General features: G+C 35.5%; 1 protein-coding gene across 9 annotated transcripts in view; it reads left to right on the top strand.

Annotated features, from left to right (window-relative positions):
• SYNE1 (spectrin repeat containing nuclear envelope protein 1) overlaps window positions 1-19,556 on the top strand; it is a 575,153-nt gene that overhangs the window by 213,617 nt on the left and 341,980 nt on the right. For all 9 annotated transcript variants that reach the window (XM_069069647.1, XM_069069646.1, XM_069069648.1 and 6 more), the window contains 11 exons: window positions 2,374-2,547; window positions 6,211-6,369; window positions 6,750-6,914; window positions 8,810-8,944; window positions 9,816-9,974; window positions 10,183-10,391; window positions 11,685-11,793; window positions 14,899-15,063; window positions 15,887-16,054; window positions 17,655-17,825; window positions 18,364-18,504. In XM_069069647.1, the coding sequence (XP_068925748.1) occupies window positions 2,374-2,547; window positions 6,211-6,369; window positions 6,750-6,914; window positions 8,810-8,944; window positions 9,816-9,974; window positions 10,183-10,391; window positions 11,685-11,793; window positions 14,899-15,063; window positions 15,887-16,054; window positions 17,655-17,825; window positions 18,364-18,504 (1,755 nt within the window). The remainder of the gene's footprint in view (window positions 1-2,373; window positions 2,548-6,210; window positions 6,370-6,749; window positions 6,915-8,809; window positions 8,945-9,815; window positions 9,975-10,182; window positions 10,392-11,684; window positions 11,794-14,898; window positions 15,064-15,886; window positions 16,055-17,654; window positions 17,826-18,363; window positions 18,505-19,556) is intronic.

The raw sequence follows: 19,556 nt of genomic DNA on the forward strand, positions 1-19,556 counted from the left end.
TGTCTCTCTGTGTCTCTCCCCCCCACACACATGTATGTGTGTGTGTGTGTATATATGTACTTTACATACATTACATGCACATATTTGTGTATTACATTATTGTAGCACTTTAAAGTTTAAAAAGCATTTTTCCTATAACTTTCTTGTGAGGTCTATAGAACAAATATTATTTAAGTAAATACACACATATCCATTTGTTTGTAGCAATTACATAGCTAAGAACTTTAAAAAATAAAAGCACAAATATAAGGCAAATTTCTATAGTTTTAAAATATACAACATTCTTTACACATAATATATTATCCTTAAAAAAACTCTATGAAGTAGGTGCCATTATTATCCTCATTCTGCAGAAGAGGTAACAGAGACTAAAAAAATGTGTTTCAACCAGGGTCACACAACTATTAAGTACCCAGCAGGACCTGAGTCCAGTTTATCTCATATTTAATTCCAGGTCTCTCTTTACTAACACACTATGCCTCACAAATGAAACTTCTCAGAGCCTGGGGCTCCTCCAAGTCTGCCTGTGGATCCCCAGTGCCTAGCATAGCACATTGCCTTTATTATTGTTGAATTGTTTCAGTCATGTCTGAATCTTCATGACCCCATTTGGAATTTTTTGGCAAAGATACTGAAGTGGTTTACCATTTCCTTCTCCACCTAATTTGACAGATGAGGAAACTGAGGCAAATAGGGTAAAGTGACTTGCCCAGCTTGTAAGTGTCCAAGGCCAGATTTGAACTCAAGATGAATTTTCCTCACTCCAGGCTCTGCACTCTATTCACTGCGCCACCTAGCTGCAAACATTACCCTTAGCAGGTATCTTATAAATTCAATTCAATTCAATAACTTTTATTAGATTGCCCTTAGTAGATATCTATTAAAGGTTATTGAATTGACTTGTTGATGTGACAGTTGCTTCTCCCAATTCAGAAGTAACTAGTAACTTTTAAAAATTTTATATTAGAAAGACTGTTGGAAGAGTAGGGGGCAGAGAAGGAATGTAAGTATAGACTGAAGGGGTGGGGAACATTTGGCCATGCTTGAGGACATAGAGGGCCATATGTGGCCTCGAGGCTGCACATTCCCCTCCCCTGGATTGTAGAGGATGCCCAAGTCTGTTCTGTTTCTGGATGAAGACTAATGTGTCAGAAGCCCTTAGAATACTTTTAAAGGTATATTGGTGATCTATAATGTAGTTGCCTCCCATTTTGCTCTTTTTGTGGCGTTGAGCTCAATCTTTATATTAGGGCATAATATGTTATACCATTTCTATAATATTACCAAAACAATGCAAGCATTTTCCTTCCTTCCTCATTAGACTTTGAAAAAGTTTTAAAGTCAGAATAGTTTTCATATATTATAGGAAGTGTGTATTAGATTTTAGTGATGTTATCAGTTAACAATAACAATAGCTAGCATTTATGTTGGGCTTTAAGATTTGCAAATTGCCTTCATATGTTATCACATTTGATCCTCACAATGCTCCTGTGAGGAAGTTCTATTATTATCCCCATTCTATGGATGAGGAAACTTAGTCATAGTGAGGTTTATATGGTATTCAAAGAGACATTTGGAAAATAGAAAAGTAGAAAGACTGATTTTGTAAACTTTATAATGTTTTGTAAATATCAACTGTGATTGTAATTTTGTTACCAGTAGTAGTAGTAGTAGTAAATACTCTTAAGGAACACTTTCTATTTCTTAGGGATATTTATCCTCAATTCTTCACCCTATGTCACAGTCAATATCTAATTCGCATTTAAGTTCACATTAATCTGAAAACTTAACACATGATGAAAAAAAATACTGTAAGCAACCACAGCCCAAAAGCTGCCATTTATGAGTACTGAGTTTAAAGAATAGAGTCTCACATTTTTGGTAATTTTTATATCTGTGTACCCTGTAGCATATGTATTGTATATCTCTACTCCCCCCCCCCCCAAAAAAAATACAACTCCAAATTGAAGCCCTCCTACTGGTCAGATCTGTTTGCTTTCCTTTTGCTTGGGATCTGAAAATAATTAGTGATTTGCAGACTGAGCAATAACCAGGGAGATCCATTGATGTGGAAGGTTTCTCGCTCACTCTGTGGTTTAATTCACAATTATCAGTAAATAACTAACCATTCATTTAAATTCCCCACCACCACTACCCCTGGATTTAACAATATAATGCCTGCATTTAATTTGGAGAACTATACAAATCTATTGAGGATCACATGAAGGTAAGACATCATGGATTTGTAAGTGCCAACTTGCAAAATCAGTTTAAGAAAGTGAATAAAGAAAATGTTATCTCAAGGTGACCATGCAGTTTCTCCTGCTTTGGCACTTTACATTGAATGCAATTGTTGTCTTTGTATTTTTGAAGGTCAAAGAATGTTACCCTGCATTACTTTATGAGACTCAGCAGCTGCTGATACCACTGGAAGAATTAGAAAAGCAGATCACACTTTTTTATGAGGCACTTGAGAGAATCAATGAAACTATGTCACTCCTTGAACGGGAAGCACAATCTACCACTCTTTTTAAACAAAAACATCAGGTAAGGAAAGCTGACGTTTACTTGTTTAAAGAACAACTCATAAGATTCCTAAGGAGCTTAAACCTCAAAATACTAAAGTAAAATTAATGACTATTCTCACAAGGTGTAGTTTAAACACTCCCAAACTGTGTTTTTCTCCTTAAAAATATCACCTTTCTGAACCGCTATCTGTAGAACATGTATTTGAGTTTCCTTCCAACTAGCAAGGGTACATTTTCACTGAATCATACATGCTTGTTCTCTCCTCAGTCTCCTTTCATTTTTCTGAAATGGGACCATGGAGAAGATAGTCTTTTTATCCTAGAATACAAAGAATAAACTCAGGGTTGTGACCTCGTTAATGCCTTGTTCAAACCAATTAAGTTCATAGGACCATAAATTCAGAACCGGATGGTACCTTAGAGACCACCATATTCAACTCTTTCATTTGAAAGCTGAGAAAATTGAGGCACAAAATATGAAAAATGACTTTCTCAGGGCCACATCATTTATAAGTGTATGAGGCAGCATTTGAATGAAGGTCTTCCTGATTCCAAATCTGCTACCCTATTCACCATCCCACATTACCTCCACTTTAGCTGAGAAGGACAACATTTATGCAACGTATAGCTACCCTACCCCTTATATGATAAGTTGGGCACAATTGGAACAGAAAAAGTCTGTAGTTTTTTGCAATTAATTTGCATAGTAAAGATTTGGAAAAAAGAGTAAATAGAGACATATGTGTCATTTTGCTATACTGTGTGTTTGTGGCTAGTCAGAACATAATTCTAATTTTTTTAATAATCTTAAGTGGAATGTAATTTAGAGAACAATATTGCTTATGAAGGGCTTTAAAAGCCCCCAAAAAGGACTTTATATTTGATCATGGAGGTAAAAAGAAGACACTGGAGTTTATTGAGTGGAGGATGGGTAGATAGAAGGTCAGAGCTGTACTTTAGGAAGATGACTTTGATAGCTAAAATGGACTAGACTGGGGTGAGATCTAGGGATAGAAGACCAATGAGGAGGTTTTTATAATAGTGGAGGTGTGAAGTATTGAGGCAGTGTTAGAGAAGAAAAGGGGTTTATGTATGAGAGATGTTGTAAAGGTAGAATCAATAGGATTTGGCAATAGATTGGATATAGGGAATGAGAGTAAGAAGTTGAGGATGAGATATGTTGTGATCCTGGGTGACTGGGAGAATGGTGGCACCCTCAGCAGTAATAAGATTAGGAAGAAGAAAGAGTTTGGGGAAAAGATAATGACCTCAGTTTTGAACATGTTGAGAATATAATGTCTACAAGACACCCAGTTTGAGAAGTTCAGTAGGCAGCTAGAGATGCAAGAGTAGAAGTCAGGAGAGAGGTTTTGTTCGATCATATCAGTCATGTCTGACTCTTTGTGACTCCATTTGGGTTTTTCTTGGCAAAGATACTGGAGTGATTTGCCATTTCTTTCTCCCACTTACAAATGAGGAACCTGAGGCAAATAGAGTTAAATGACTTGTTCAAGGTCACATAGCTAGTAAATATCTAAGGTCAGATTTGAACTCAGGAAGAGAGGGGTCTTCCTGACTCCACACCCAATACTCTATCCACTGAACTACCTAACTGCCCAGTAGAGAGATTAGGGATGGATAAATAGATCTGAAAATCAACTGCATAGTGGCAGAGTTAATGTGTTGGTTTCTTGAGCATCCATTGTTTATGGATAGTGAGTTAGGCGCTGAATTAAAATATGCAACTTGTCATGGTAAGTCAACCATCATAAAATATTTAGGGATGTACTTAACATGACAAGTTGTATTATTTATTGTCTCATTATAAATAGACCTGTCTTACCTAAGCATGCTACCCTTCCACTGAGTGAAGTTAAATTACTTTATATAATTGATATTTTTTGAATGAAACCATCTGTCAACACACAGAAAAAAAAGTAAGTACAGGACTTTAGTACTACTTAATTTAAGTAGGGAATCTTAACCTTTTGTGTTTCATGGACCCCTTTAATCACTCTCATCAAACCTTCAGACACCTCTTCAGAATAATGTTTTTTAAAGCATGAAATACATAGGCTTATAAGATAAAATCAATTATATTCAAAGAGTTATCAATATATTTTATAAAAAAAAACAAGATTGTGGACCTAGGTTAGAAACCCCTGATTTAAATTAATTCCTTGGTAGAAAAATCCACTTATGAGTCTAAATCCCACTCAAATGCATCCTTTCCATTCATTACTTTCATCCTCAGATAAAGTCCCATTTAATATATCAGCAAAATAATTATGAAATCCTTGTTACATATGCCATAACCCAATTAACATGTAATAGTATATTTATAACTTAATTCCTATCTGATTTCCCAAATCTTCAAAGGGGAAAAAAGTTGTTGTTGTTGTTTTCAGTTTGCAATGACAAAACACAGTTAACAGAGAGATTATACCAGTCAGATTTGCATGCATTTTACCAAAAAAAAAAATCAAACTCATCAATTTATGAAAAAGGTTTATAAAGCATATTACATGTGTTTTTGCTAACTTGATCCTCACAATAATCCCATGTAATAGACATCCCCATTTTACAGATAAAGTAACTGATCCTGAGAGAGGTAAAGTGACTTACTTAGAATCAATAGTCATATATACCCTGGCAGATGTACTTTGCCTTCTCTCATCAGGCAGGCTGGATTGGTTGTATTACAGAGCCACTAGAGAGAACTTTAAGGAACTGAAGGCCACTGCTGCTTCTCTACTTTTGAAAGCACAGAAAGATACAATTGATTTTGAGGGCCTCTGAGCCCCTGGGGGCAAACTGCCTTTATTCTGCAGCCTAGGTCTAGGTAGCAACAATCAGAGGTTCTTCAGTTTTTATAGCACTATGGGCATGATCGCATGCCAAACATATTTTCTGCCTCTGGTTATTTCAGTCAAGTGCAACTTATTAAAGCAGAGGACCTTTCAGCATTTTATAATCTGATGTGTGGGTTCATTTCAGTAGTGTCATTATCATAACATGAGTCCTGTTGTTTGGACAAAACCAGAAATTAGATGGTTATTATAATTTCGATTCTATGTTTGGTTCTTTTATTATATTATTTCTTTTTTTTTTTTAAAGCAATTGGGGTTAAGTAACTTGCTCAAGGTTACACAGCCAGTTATTATTTCTGGGTGTGGTGCTGAGTGTCTGAGCCCGGGATTCAATCTCCAGGTCGTCCCAACACTGGAGCCAGTGCTCTTACTCGCTGAGCCACCTGGCCGCCCCTAAGCAATTGGGGTTAAGTAACTTGCTCAAGGTTACACGGCCAGTTATTATTTCTGGGTGTGGTGCTGAGTATCTGAGCCTGGATTTGATCCAGGTCATCCCGACACTGGAGCCAGTCCTCTTACTCACTGTGCTACCTGGCCGCCCCTATTATATTATTTCTGTAGAGTTAGATCAAATATTGAGGATAATATATAAGAAAAAAGTAAGATGTCAAAAAAATCCTTTTGACATCTAATCTAAAATGAAGCACTTTAGTGATTTCTGAATCCTTTGATTAAAAGATTGTTCCTTAACAATTTTTAAATAAAATCTCTTAACACTGAGTAATCTATACCCCTTTAATAACCTAAAACTACATAGTTTCTTGTTTTTTCCCCTCTGAATTATAATATTAATGGATTTTTTTCCCTTGTAGGAATTGTTATCTCATCAAGAAAGTTGCAAGAAGACTTTGACACTAATTGAGAAAGACAGTCAAAATGTTCAGAAATTTGTGGCTTTGAGTAAGGTGTTAAAACACTTTAATCAGAGCATGCTGCAAAGGAAGATTGCCGAGGTTCATGTTGCTTTTCAGGTAATTTATTTTTTTTCTGATTTAAATTGTCATTTGGGAAAATGTTGATGAGAGAAAAGTAGAGAATTTATTACTGATCATGCCTTTGGTTTTATTTCATTTTTCTTTTTTTTTACTACTGCATGGAAAATCAATGCACTACATATTCATAATCAAAAAGGTTATGTTATCTGTATCATTATTTCTGTATTATGTTATCTGTATCACAAAAAGCTATCTGTATCATTATTTCTGTTCACTTCAAGGGCAATGATTTCATTAAGTATTCCTGTTAAATACTTTATTAAAAGCATTAATACTTAATTGGTGATAACTATATAGACACAACATGCTGCTTTCATTAATAAGAAAAATATATTTTTTTTTACTTTGTTATCAAGAATATGGTGAAGAAAACTAGTGAGTGGAGAAAGCACGTAGAAACAAATAGCCGTTTAATGAAAAAATTTGAGGAGTCCAGAGCAGAATTGGAGAAAGTTCTCCAGATTGCCCAGGCCAGCATGAAAGAAAAAGGGGATCCTGAAACCCTTCTGAAGAAACATACGGTAAATTACACTCTTTAATGTACATTCAGCATGAGCCATATGGGCAAGCTTTATTTTTTAAAATTATTTTAACTGGACCTATGTTTTCTTTATTCTTGAAAAATTCCAGGAAGGAAAATCCCTTTACCAATGCAGATTGACACCAGCTCAGTAATTTACAGTCTTAGAGAGTTCAGTGACACAGTCAGAAGCGAGGCTTGAACCAACACCACACCATGTTGTTTCTCAATGTAGATAGTCAAAAATAAAAGATGGGACCAAAGAGTATTTTCATCTAATCTCAAGGCATTAGGTCCTATAGATTCTAGAGAGCCAAAATAATGGCAAATAAGATGACCTTAAAAAGGAAACTATTCAGTTGATTTCTCATTGTCTTGTTATTTTACTTTGGAAAGGTGTAATTGATTCAGGATTAGAATCTTTAATGACAAGTTCATAGAAAACAAAATGTAGTGGAGAATACAAAAACTGTTGAGATTAACAAAGATAATTCAGATCTACTTAATTGTCCCTTACTTATCTAAGCAATTAAAAAACATACAAGAGTTCTAAGTAGATAATTTCAGATTTATGGAAAAACCTTTAGATTGCTTAAATTCTAGCAAAGTGAAGCAGATTGGCGAGCATTTAAGAAGACATGTTATCATATGACATTTATTAGATATTGAATTCCCATTGTTTAAACAGGCTATTATTTATCCTTAACAAGTGAAACGAAAGCTACTATTATTATTTCTAAAAGAAGATAATTTTGGCAAACTCTTTCCACTCTGAAGTCATGCCCTGGGTACTTTTTAACCAGGAGTATGTATCAGGATGTTGGCAGATTGTCAACCCTATGGTTCACGTTTATGACCCCTGGTTTAAATTGTGCAATGACAGTTCTTGACTGGGAGGTAGAACAAAACTTATTAAACAAAAACTGGAAGGGCTTTCTTTCTTTTTTTTGAGACTGGGTCTCCCAGACTGGAAGTGAAACAGCCACTTATGGGCCCAAGTGCATCACTGATTGGTATAGACTTTTGATCTGCTGTTCTGTTTCCCACTTTGACCAGATTACACCTCCTTAGACTGCCTGGCAGCCCCTTGCTCTTAGGGTTCTTATCATCTTATTGATGTTGGTGTTAATTTGAATTCCTGATCAGCTTAGCACACTATAGTTCAAAATTCCTGAACTCAAGAGATCTTCTGGTCTCAGACTCCCCCAGTAGCAAAAATTATAGTCACTGTTTGGCCCACAAATAGATTTTTATATAAGTATGTCCTTTAATTAGTATATATCAGTGTTTCTGCCCCCTTTCTTCCAAAGCAAATGTGATGAAATGCTTGTGAGTGTATGAGTAAGCTATATTTTTATCTTTTCTTATGAGGGATGGGGCAGAAACCCTTTGGGGGAATGCTTATTTTTAATGGAGTATGACGGCCTTAAACATAAGTTAATGTCAAGAATAAAAGATTATGGATTCTAGTTCCATCTTTCCTTTAGGTTTTATGATTGGTCTTTAAAAGAAAGAAATGTAAAGGATATGAATCACTGTCATCTTAAGCTTATGGGTTAATAATCTCTCTTTATCTTCTTAACTATGATTGCTCCACTGCCATGGATACTTTCTAATCTGGAAATTGTAATTAACCACCCCCCCCCCCAAAAAAAATAGAAAGTTCTAAAGTACTAGATGAGTTCCAAATATGTAAGTTACTGATTTTTTATTGTGGCTAAATGGGTATTTTATGTGAACTAGTGAAGAGCTTAAGCTAGCTCATAGTAGGAAATTTTATTACTTCCTTGAATAACATTTTATGATCACTTTCATATGAACTGGTTTCTATGTTAACAATGACAAATAGATGGAGCTCTTAATTGCTTTTTTCCTCCCTTCAATCCCCCAAATCAGGAGTTTTTTAGTCAACTGGATCAGAGAGTACTAAATGCCTTCCTGAAAGCTTGTGATGAACTTACTGACATCCTCCCTGAGCAAGAACAGCAGGGTCTACAGGAAGCTGTTAGAAAACTCCATAAACAATGGAAGGTGAGTAATTATGTGAAAGAAATTCCATTTGCAGTGATTGAAGAGTGACAGGCTGAATGTGTTAAAACTAAATCCATTAGCAGCAAAGTGGGGGAGTAATTTGCGCCAAATTTCACTGACAAAAGTATGATATCAAAAATATTTAGAAAACTGACACAAATATGTAAGACCAAGAGCCACTCCCCAATAGGTAAGTGAATAAGGGATATATGATTAACATTTTTTAAAAGAATTGCAAACTATAAATGAACACACTAAAACATATTCCAAATGACTAATATTGAGAAAAGGGCCATTTTAAATATCTCTGGAAGATTTCACATCACACGATTCAAATTAGGAAAGATTGTTTAAGAAAAATGTTAGTAGTTAATGTTGGAGGAACTATGGACAAACAGACCACCAGTGCAGTGTTGCTGTAGTTGTGAAGTCAAACAGCAATGCTGGATCTCTGACTGGAATTATGTAAGAAATGCGACAAAACTGTCTATATCATCGAATCCAATGATCCATGATATGCTAGTATATCTGGCATATCAGATATCTGAAGAATATCAAAGACTGAGAAAAGGTCAAATATATGCTCTAAGCTGAACTTTTCTTTTTGCATCATTTACATTTCCCACTGTCCCTCCCTTTAAGAGAGCCATGCTTTATAATAAAGAAAAAAACAGGGAAGAAAAAAGTTTAGTGAGAATAACCAACATATCTGATGTTATATCCAGTTTCCACATCCATTGTACCTCATGATATATAGGACCCTTTCTAACTGGGAAATAAAAATTTACTTTCTATAGCTTGCTATTTCAATTCAAATCTCTCATCACAATCACCATTGTTGTACTCTGTTGGTCTTCTTTATGCAATGTAGGATCTTCAAGGAGAAGCTCCCTATCATTTACTTCACCTGAAGATAGAAGTGGAGAAAAACAGATTTTTAGCTTCAGTAGAAGAGTGCAAATCAGAGCTTAGTCGAGAGAACAAGTTGGTGCTACTGGAAGGCAGTGAAAAGATCATTCAAGAACATAAGGTATGTCTCATACACCACCTAGTGGACAGTAGTGGAATTCCATGAAGTTCATGCAAAGGTTAATGAACTGTGATGGTCTGACCTGAGACCAAAATAACAAAATGGCTCAATTTCCATTGGGAGAACATTTTTTTTTTCTCTACAAATGTAGACACCTTTTTGTGGCTTCCTGTATACAATACTTATAGCTTCAGCTGTTTCTCATTAGATTTTTTTCAGTGACAAAGGACCCCATCATCTTTGTGAGAAAAGATTACAGCTTATTGAAGAGCTCAGTATGAAACTTCCAGTCCGTGACCCTGTGAGGAATACACCAGAGAATTGTCAAGCCACCCTCAGAGATCTTAAAGCTATGATTGATAGCACTTATAAGAAATTAATGGAAAACCCAGATAAATGGAAAGATTACAAGACTAGGTAGGTATTCCTGGGAGTTGTATAGATATTTTAATAGAAGAGGCCTAGTATATTGGCTATCTTAATGTTGCTGTACATTGGCCAATTATTTGTAAAGAAGCATTTCTCCATTGCCTGTAATGTCTAAGGCATTATGTTTGGTGCTATGGGGAAATACAAAAATAGATAATACACAATGTTTCTCCCCTCAGGGAACTTAGCAGTCTGATTAGGAAAGATGATTTAAGACATGCATGGAAAATAAATATAATATGACATGAATTTCATTTTATTTAATAAATAGGGAAAATAGGTGGAATGATTTAAAATTTCCTATGTGCATAAATATTGCTTTTAAAAGACACAAATCTTCTGGCAACTCCATTAATGTCCCATTGTAGAACTACTTATAACATGGAGGGGACTCCAGGTTCTTCAAGGATGCATCAGAAGAGTGTTGAAGTTTGGAAAGAGTTGGAGGGGTTTAGTGACAGACCATGTGTCTGTTGTCCAAGGATCATATTGACCAATTTTGAAGTGAATGATCACCACACTGGGTGAAGAGTATTGTCTGCTTTAGCCACTACACGTCGAGAAAGCCATTTTGAAAAATGTAGAAAGTTTGTGGTCTACTTCAGTAGAAAGAGTAGCCACCCTGATGAAAATCTAAAGTTTTCAAAGTACTGACATAAATATCTCTAGTAGCACATGACATTGACAATACCTTGGTGTCAGGAACTTGACCGTGAGAGGTAGTGAATAATGAAAGTACAATATGAGGCCTCACAATGCTTTCCAGTACTTGGATTATGTACCTGCCATCATTTCCAGGAATTCTTTATTCCCTACGGGATTTGAGGGTCGGCTCCCCAGTCTTCACAGACCAGTTGTAAGAGTACTTCTCTCCTGGAATAATCCTCCACCCAGTGTTGTGAAAATTTCACAAGGTCAACTTGTGAATTGTCTGACCCAATTTCAGGTGATTAAGATATGAGAATTCCAGGAGTAAGGCTTTTACCTCAGATGGGCCTGGCTCCAAGGTCAAACCTGTACCTGAGCAAACTGACACAGCCTTTTTTAACCACTATTAGCACCAGACCATCATCTTTGCCCTCCAATGGCAAGGCCAACTTTATTAAAGAGAGACTTTTTTTTTCTTCAAAGGAAATATTTTTAGAAGTGTTTCTGAATTGGAAGGATTTTTTTTAATTGTATTTATTTTATTCAAAAATAAATATTTGAATAATTAAATATTTATATTCCACTAGGGTATTCTTTTTTTCTTATCATAAGATGATGATTATATTGTTTTAGATTTTCTGAATTCTCATTTTGGCTATCTGCAAAAGAGAGAGAGTTACAACTGATGAAACAGGAAGCCAAAGATGCTGCCACATATGGGAAATCCAAACTTGCTGCAGAGGTTAGTTTCTGGCCTGTATTTGCACAATATCTGAAGATTCCTTTTTTCATTCCTTTTTACTTGACTAGGGAGTATAATAGTGATCTTTTTACTTTTAATTTGTAAATACTGACATTATGTGATGAATAAAAAAACTGAGAGACAAGAGTTTCTAAGAAATTAATAATTAATGTATTAATTAGACTAGCTAACAATCAATAAATTGATGGTCAGTGGTTTCAATCTGTAACCAAAGACAAAAGACATGGAGAGCCTGAAAGCTTTAAAAAAATCCTTGAAAGGGAATTCCATTGGCAACTGAAAAATCAGCCCTGATTGGTGGACATTTAATGAGGACATTAAATGAAGACTAAAAGTCTTCATTTCCTCCTGCTGAGAATGTGGCTTGATCATGAGATTGAGCCTCCCCCAATCTGGACAGGACATTCCATTTCCATTCTGACTACGCTGGTTGGTTTTGTCTTTTGGGAGCTGGGTCACCATAAACTCTAATTAAGGGGTACAAGGACAGGGACTCATTTCTTCTGCGTAGGAACCTGCCTAGATTGGATTTCTGTTTAAGTTCTAAACAGGTTAAGGTTTCCTAGTTGGATAGGATCAGGCCCAAGTACCTTTAGAGCTGGGACAATCTCATCAGTCAGTCATATCTTTCAGAGATTGTCTTGTTATAGAGGCTCAGGCTTAAATGAGGAAATAAAGGAGGAAAACTTGAATCTTAATTTAATAATTGATTACTAATATAGTAGTAAAATAATTTCTGTCACAGTATAGTGATAGGTATAAAAGAAAATACCCAGGGAATTTTTTTGAGAGTTACTTGAATATGTATGTTATTTGGGTGGCTTTTCCTAGTTTCTCTACCAAAAAAAGTTAAGAATGACCTCTGTGTCATGCACAACTAACAAATAAAGCTACCTTGAGGATTTTAGGATTTGGTCCTACCCAGGAATGGTTTTCAAAGTGGGTTTCAACAGAAAATATTTCAGTAGATTTGTGTATGTATGTTAAATAATGTAACAGAAATACAAGAGAACATTATTATCCAAATCAAGAATAGTATAGGCAATAAAGATAGATATCTAGAATTTGAAAAGATCTTCAAAGTTCTGTAATTGAAGGCTCTTTTTATTTTCAAAAGAGGAAAGGGAGACTCAGGGATGGTAAAGTGCTTGCCAAAGCTTACATAGGAAATCAGTGACAGGGCTGGGATTTAAATCCAAATTTCTTCAAATCAACAAATTATTCCCTGACCTTCCCTAGTTGAAACAACTAATAGTTTTATAACACTTTAAAACCTGAAAAATGCTGCATATATATTATTCCATTGTTATACCTCACAATCATTCCCTAAAGTACTACAAACATTATCATCCACATTTTATGGATAAAAGAAATTGAGTCAGAAAAGTTTAGTGATTGACACGAAGCTCAGGTTACCACACATTTCCCTTACTGTGGAGTCATAGGTACTCTGTGCCCATATATTTTCTTCTATTTTTTGTGGGTCACCATGCCCAGTATCATTCCTCTCTCCACGTAGAGTGTTGAGAGAAGTTATTTCCACAAGGTAACACCAACAGTGTTTGTTAGAGGTGGGACTTGAACCCAGGTTCTCTAGATTCTGAAGCCATACTTCTGTCTGTTATACTTCCTTATAATTAATAAAGATGAAATTGTTTAATCTAACCCATTCACATATAAAAGATTATAGTCTGTTTTGTGTGTGCTAACCTAATTGCATATACAGGGTAAGAACATCTCCGCTAACATTCCTGTATAGTATTTGGAGGTTTTTGTTAGAAATGTGGACACAAATGAAAATAAATATGGAATGCATATGTGGATTTTCTGATACCTCTATCATTGTTGATATTTTAATTTAAAACATTTATATTAAGAAGCCCAGATATATTGGGTACTAAGTGAATGCAAATTCTATTCTCAAGGATACCAGTAGCAAGAAAGGCAAATGTACAAATATAACAGAAAGGGAGAGTGAGAAGTACAAAGATGGAAAGCAAGAGACAGGATTGGGTTAGACTTTGAAGGACTTGGCAACTTAAGCAGGTCAGCTAGTGATGCAATGGATAGAGCACTGGGTCTAGTTCAACTCCGACCTGAGACACTTACTAGCTGTGTGACCCTAGTCACTTAACCCTGTTTGCCTCAGTTTCCTCATATATAAAATGAGCTGGGGAAGGAAATGGCAAATCACTCCAATATCTTTGCCAAGAAAACCCCAAAATGTGTCACAAAGAGTTAGACACAACAGAAACAACTGACAAGCAATGACTAAAAAATAACTGAAATTATGCATGTTGGTAACTGAAAAAATGATAACACTAGCAGCAGAAATAAACATTTTATGAAGAGGGGCAATTTTTTTTAAAGCAATTGGGGTTAAGTAACTTGCTCAAGGTTACATGGCCAGTTATTTTGTGTGGGTGCCAAGTATCTGAGGCCAGAACTGATCCTGGTTCTCCTGACGCCAGGGCCACCTCTCTTACTGCGCCACCTGGCCGCCCCAAGGGGCAAATTTTTATGGAGGGAAAGATGATGAATTCAGTTTTGGGTATAGATTAGAGCCAAAATGACTTCATAGGCATCCAGTTAAACCACTTCTTTTGACAGATGAGGAAACTGAGGCTCAAAGAAGTCAAACTCAATCTGAGGTAACAACCAGGAGCCTTAAGTATAGCCCTCCAGAACTCCATCAGAAATATACAACAGAATCTCTGGGGAGAGGTTAGGGATATAAATATATAAGGTGTCCCAAAAATCTGTTTCGAATAGCTTAAAACCATACAGAAGCTTGTGGAACACATTGTATATTTGGCATATTTAGCTATGTAGGGGTGATAATTGAAGCCATTGGGTTAGATAAGATCACCAATGGAAAGACTATAGAGAAAGGGACCAAGAAAAGAACCTTAGGACACAGTCATGTTTAAGAGTCAGAAGAATGAGGGACAACAGATGGAGAGGTCAGAGAGGTAGAAGGAAGAGAATCACGTCAGTAAGCATGACCATTGTATCAACTGCCCCTTAGACTTTGTCACATTTAACCACGGTTCACAGATATGCTTTGATGAATTTTATGTTCAGGAAATTAGAGAGGAGGTGAATAAACGAGGAGAGAATCTTGGCTGGCTGAAAGCTAGGCTGAAAACTCTTACTGAAGTTTCTGCTGAGGAAGAAATTCAAAAACAGGATGATGAACTCTCAAAACTCTCGAGTGACTTCAAGGGCCTCATCACTTTGCTGTCAGAGGTAAAGTTATATATTTAAGATATGCATAGCTTTTTTTGAAGTCTATGCTAATTTCCTTATATGGAAAGTTTTAATTTATTTTAATCAAAATCAGAGTGGAAAATAACACTGTGAAATATTTGTTATTGATACAAAGGTTACCAAAGCTAATGTATAGGATTAAAAATAAATTGTGCCCCATTGCCACATTGATGATTTAATTTTGAAATTTAACAAGCATTTATTCTGTTTTCTTCCCATGTTTCCCCCTTCAGGAAAAATAAAATAAAAATTAAATCCTTTATAATAATTAAGTTAGAGAATTTTGACATTTTAGCTAAATTTCTAGGCTAAAATTAGTGTACTAATTCGGTTTTCACTTCAACAATGACAACAAACCCCCAAATATTTTTTATAGTAATTTATGTGGCCTTTCTCGAGGACATCCATTATGCTTTTTGTCAGGTGTTTTCCTCTTTTTTGTTTAATTCAAAAGTTTGGTGAACTATAAAATATAGTCATTTTGTTGATTTTTTTAAAAGGAAACAGTAAAACATTTATGAGATTTCACACTGATCCTTAACAAGAATTATTTTGATCCAGTAGAATGTCAGATAAGGTCTTTTTTCCCTGAGTGCTATATATTAAATACAGTATTTTTCTCTCAAAAGTATAATTCAAGATTAATAGACATACTATGTACTACAAGAACAAAATAAAATGACATCCAATTCATTTTATTTTTAAATTATTAATATCCTTGAAACATTTCAACATAAATTAGGTCTATGCAGTATTATAAGGGTCATGAATTTATTTGTGTGTGTGGTTTTTTTAAATTTAGGTTGAAAAGATGCTAAGCGCTCTTGCGGATCGTGTCCAATACAAGGAAATTGCAAAAAGCTCCCTTGAGCAGCTAATTAGTACCTCCAAAGAAATTCAGGAACAAGGAGAAAAGATCTTCGACACTGAAAACTTAATTGAAGCCCAGCAGTTACTACTACATCATCAGGTGGGTGTGTCTTTAATTTTCTTGCATCTCCCAGGGGGAAATATGAGACTCAGATCTCTGGACCTAAAGTCAAGAAGCTCTGAGTTCAAATCTTCCCTTAGACATTTTTCCAAATGTGTAACCCTGGACAAGTCACCTCTTTGCCTCAGTTTCCCCTTTTGTTAAAAAAATAAAACCTCCCAGTGTTGTTGTGAGGGCCAAATTAGATAATCATTGTCAAGGGCTTAGCACAGTGCCTAGAACATATTAAATACTATATATGTGTCATCAATAATAATAATTATTAGTACATTTTATATGATTATTATTTCTATCAGGGAACTAAACCTAGAGAAATGTATAGAACAGAGATGTCAAACACTTGGTCCATTGGCCTCATATAACCCACAACACTCCTCAGAGGGTCCAAATCAGAGAATTGGGAAATTTTAGAAAAATAAATAAAACTACAATAAAACAAAGCTAATGTTATATTTTAAAACTAAGTCAATATGTGGTCCTCAGAAATTCTTATGTAAGCTTTCATGGTCCCTGTTTCTATTTGAGTATAATACTAGTTGTGTAGGATACTCACCCGTTCAGAAAATATGGGTTGCACGGTCAAAGGATTGGGTAACATTCTGCTCTTAGATGAAATATCTCAGTTGATACTGAGAAATATCTTCACATTAAGGAATCTGGTGATGACAAAATACAGAATAAAAAAAATAAGGACCAAATTTGACATTAACTTTGAAAACCTCCCTTGCAAGTGTCATCCTTAATGGTAAAGAGGAATGTAAGGATACTTTACTGCAACCTCATTATTCCAATTTAATTATGTGAAAAACTTTTCTGTTTCCTTCCCTCCCCCACTGCATTTCCACCCTCACCTTTCTGAAAAATCCCTGTAGATTTTTGACAGTTTGTACAGATTAATCATAATTTCTAATGTATTTAACTTTTTCTCCATTAACAAAAGAGCTACTTTAACCTTTGGATTTGGGCCTCCATTTTTTTTTTTTTGAGGGAGGAGGAGAGGCAATTGTGATTAAGTGTCTTGCCCAAGGTCACACAGCTTGTAAGTGTCAAGTGTCTGAGGCTGGATTTTAAACACAGGTCCTCCTGACTCCAGGACCAGTCTTCTATTCACTGCCATCTAGCTACCTCTAGGCCTCTATTTTTTAAGTAAAGGAATCAATATTTCTATATCTTTCTTCTCTGTCTCTCCAGTCTCTTTCACATACACACACATTTTTCTTTTTCAACAAATGAATTGTTTTACCTAATACATTTCACATGTAAAGCACAAAATAGCCCTTTTGACACAATTTTTAAGGAATTTAAATTGTTTTCAATTTAAATTTAAAGTGTTTTAAGTAATTTCAAGTGTTGTTGTTTTTTCTATACTAAATATTTATCAATAATGTCCATCTCTGGCTAATGTAGACTCTTCATTGCCATTAATAGTTATTCCCTCACTTAAAAGTACAGTTCTTGCCCATCTTGAGTGTTTCTGTGTGCACTTTTCCATCCTCTGTTCAAGTGTGGGCGTATACTTCCTTTCTTAGCTGTAGGAGACATTAATATGTATATCCATCTGTTTAACAAATCCTTTCAGCAAAAGACCAAGAGGATCCAGACAAAGAAGAAAGATGTACAAGAGCAGATTGCCAGGGCCAAGCAGGGTGAAGGTGGGCTACCTAGGAGAGTCCAAGAGGAACTGAAGAAGCTGGAGAATACTTTAGACAACATGGAACAGAATAGGGAAAAGCAGGAGCGCCGCCTACAGGTGAGACTTAAGAAAGCAATGTCTTCTTCAAAAGTTCTCCACAGTAAAAAGATGACCTACCAATTGTTGTTTAACCCTAGCTAGCTCTTTTCACTTTGTCAGGGCACAGAAAAAACATGGATATTTTTTAGTCCTGATTTTTCTGTTGGAGAATATATGTTAATTTTTGTAATCAGGTTTCTTATTTCCTCCTTCCCCTTTCCTATTTTCCCTTATTTTTGTTTAGACTTTTCATTGCTGTACATGCCCCTCATTTCTAGTGATAGGATTAACATTCCCTATCCAGAAAATGCCTTATGGACCATCAAGAACAACTCCTTTTTTTCCCTATAGATAAGGCCCAGAGAAATTAGTCTCTACTAGAGACTGGACAGTAAACTTTCTTAGAATGTCACTGTATTAAGTTGGCAACTGAATAAAAGTAACTGGAATTTGAAGGGTTGCAGCTCTCCAAGTTAGGATCCATTTTAAAATGATTCCTTGATATTCTTCATTAATTTATGTTTTATTGCATTATTAACTTCTTTTTCCCCTTTAGGTGACATTAAGAAAGTGGGAGCGCTTTGAAACAAACAAAGAAACAGTGGTCAGATACCTTTTTCAAACAGGTTCCAGCCATGAACGTTTCTTGAGTTTTAGCAGCTTAGAGAGCCTGTCCTCAGAACTGGATCAGACAAAGGTATAATTGACATGATCTAGTCCTTTGTTAAATGTTTAGCCTAAAATAGTTCCTTGTTTCCTCCTTTTTTCAGAAAATAAAATAGAGCACACTTTCCAAGACAGAAGAATGAATGGTTGTTAGTGTTATATATGAGTAGGAAGAGGCTGATTTCCACTCTGGCTAGGGTGATTACTAATGTAATAAGGTTTTAGGTACTAAGGTGGTGTTACTAGATACTAAGAGTAGACACACAGTGACCCTTGGTTTATATTTTGTGGGGCTTACAAGTAGGGTTCTAAGCTCAGTTCAATTCACTCCACTCATACTTAAATCATGCACAGAATTGTAGAAAACAAGATTTTTAAGAGAACTCAGAAGCCATCTAGCACAGCCCAGCCCATGGCTTAGAATCTCCTTCTGCTATGTAACTGAGAAAGTTATCTAGTATCTTCTAAAAGACTTCCATGGAGGCTGAATGCTTTGTCTCCTGAGGCATTCTTTTATAATTTTGGATACTATTAGATGTTGGGAAGATTTTCCTTAAGTCAAGCCTAAATCTACCTCTTTGGAACTTGTACCCATTTTGCCCTTTGGAGTAAAGCAGACCAAGTCTCTTCTACATGACAATCCTTCACATATCTTTTCTAGGCTAAACATACTTAGCTGCTGTAATTGATCCATAAATGGCTTGAATTTGAGGATATTCCTTATCCTAGTCACCATTTAGATGTTCTCCATATTATCAATATCCTTCCTAAAATCCAATGAGATAATATTTGCAAAGTGCATAGTACAATTCCTGACAATCAATAGGTGAATAATAAATGCTTTGACACCCAAAATGGGACATGATGATACCGATGTCACTTTACCTGGGCAAAGTACAGACTCTAATAGCCTATGACCTACCAAAGAGGTTTGTGACTTTGTGAAAACAAAGACAATGTTCCTTTCTCTCTGAATATTCCATTTGCTCATTTGATCATCATTAAGAAGTTTCTGTCTCTCTTTCTATCATTAAAAAGTTTTGAACACTTTCTATAAAACTCTTGGAGATTTTTTCAGTTGTA

Source organism: Petaurus breviceps, unplaced genomic scaffold (genome assembly GCF_028583685.1).
Source record: "Petaurus breviceps papuanus isolate PSGF00001 unplaced genomic scaffold, PetGlider_PUasm1.0 90784, whole genome shotgun sequence".
Taxonomy (NCBI): domain Eukaryota; kingdom Metazoa; phylum Chordata; class Mammalia; order Diprotodontia; family Petauridae; genus Petaurus; species Petaurus breviceps.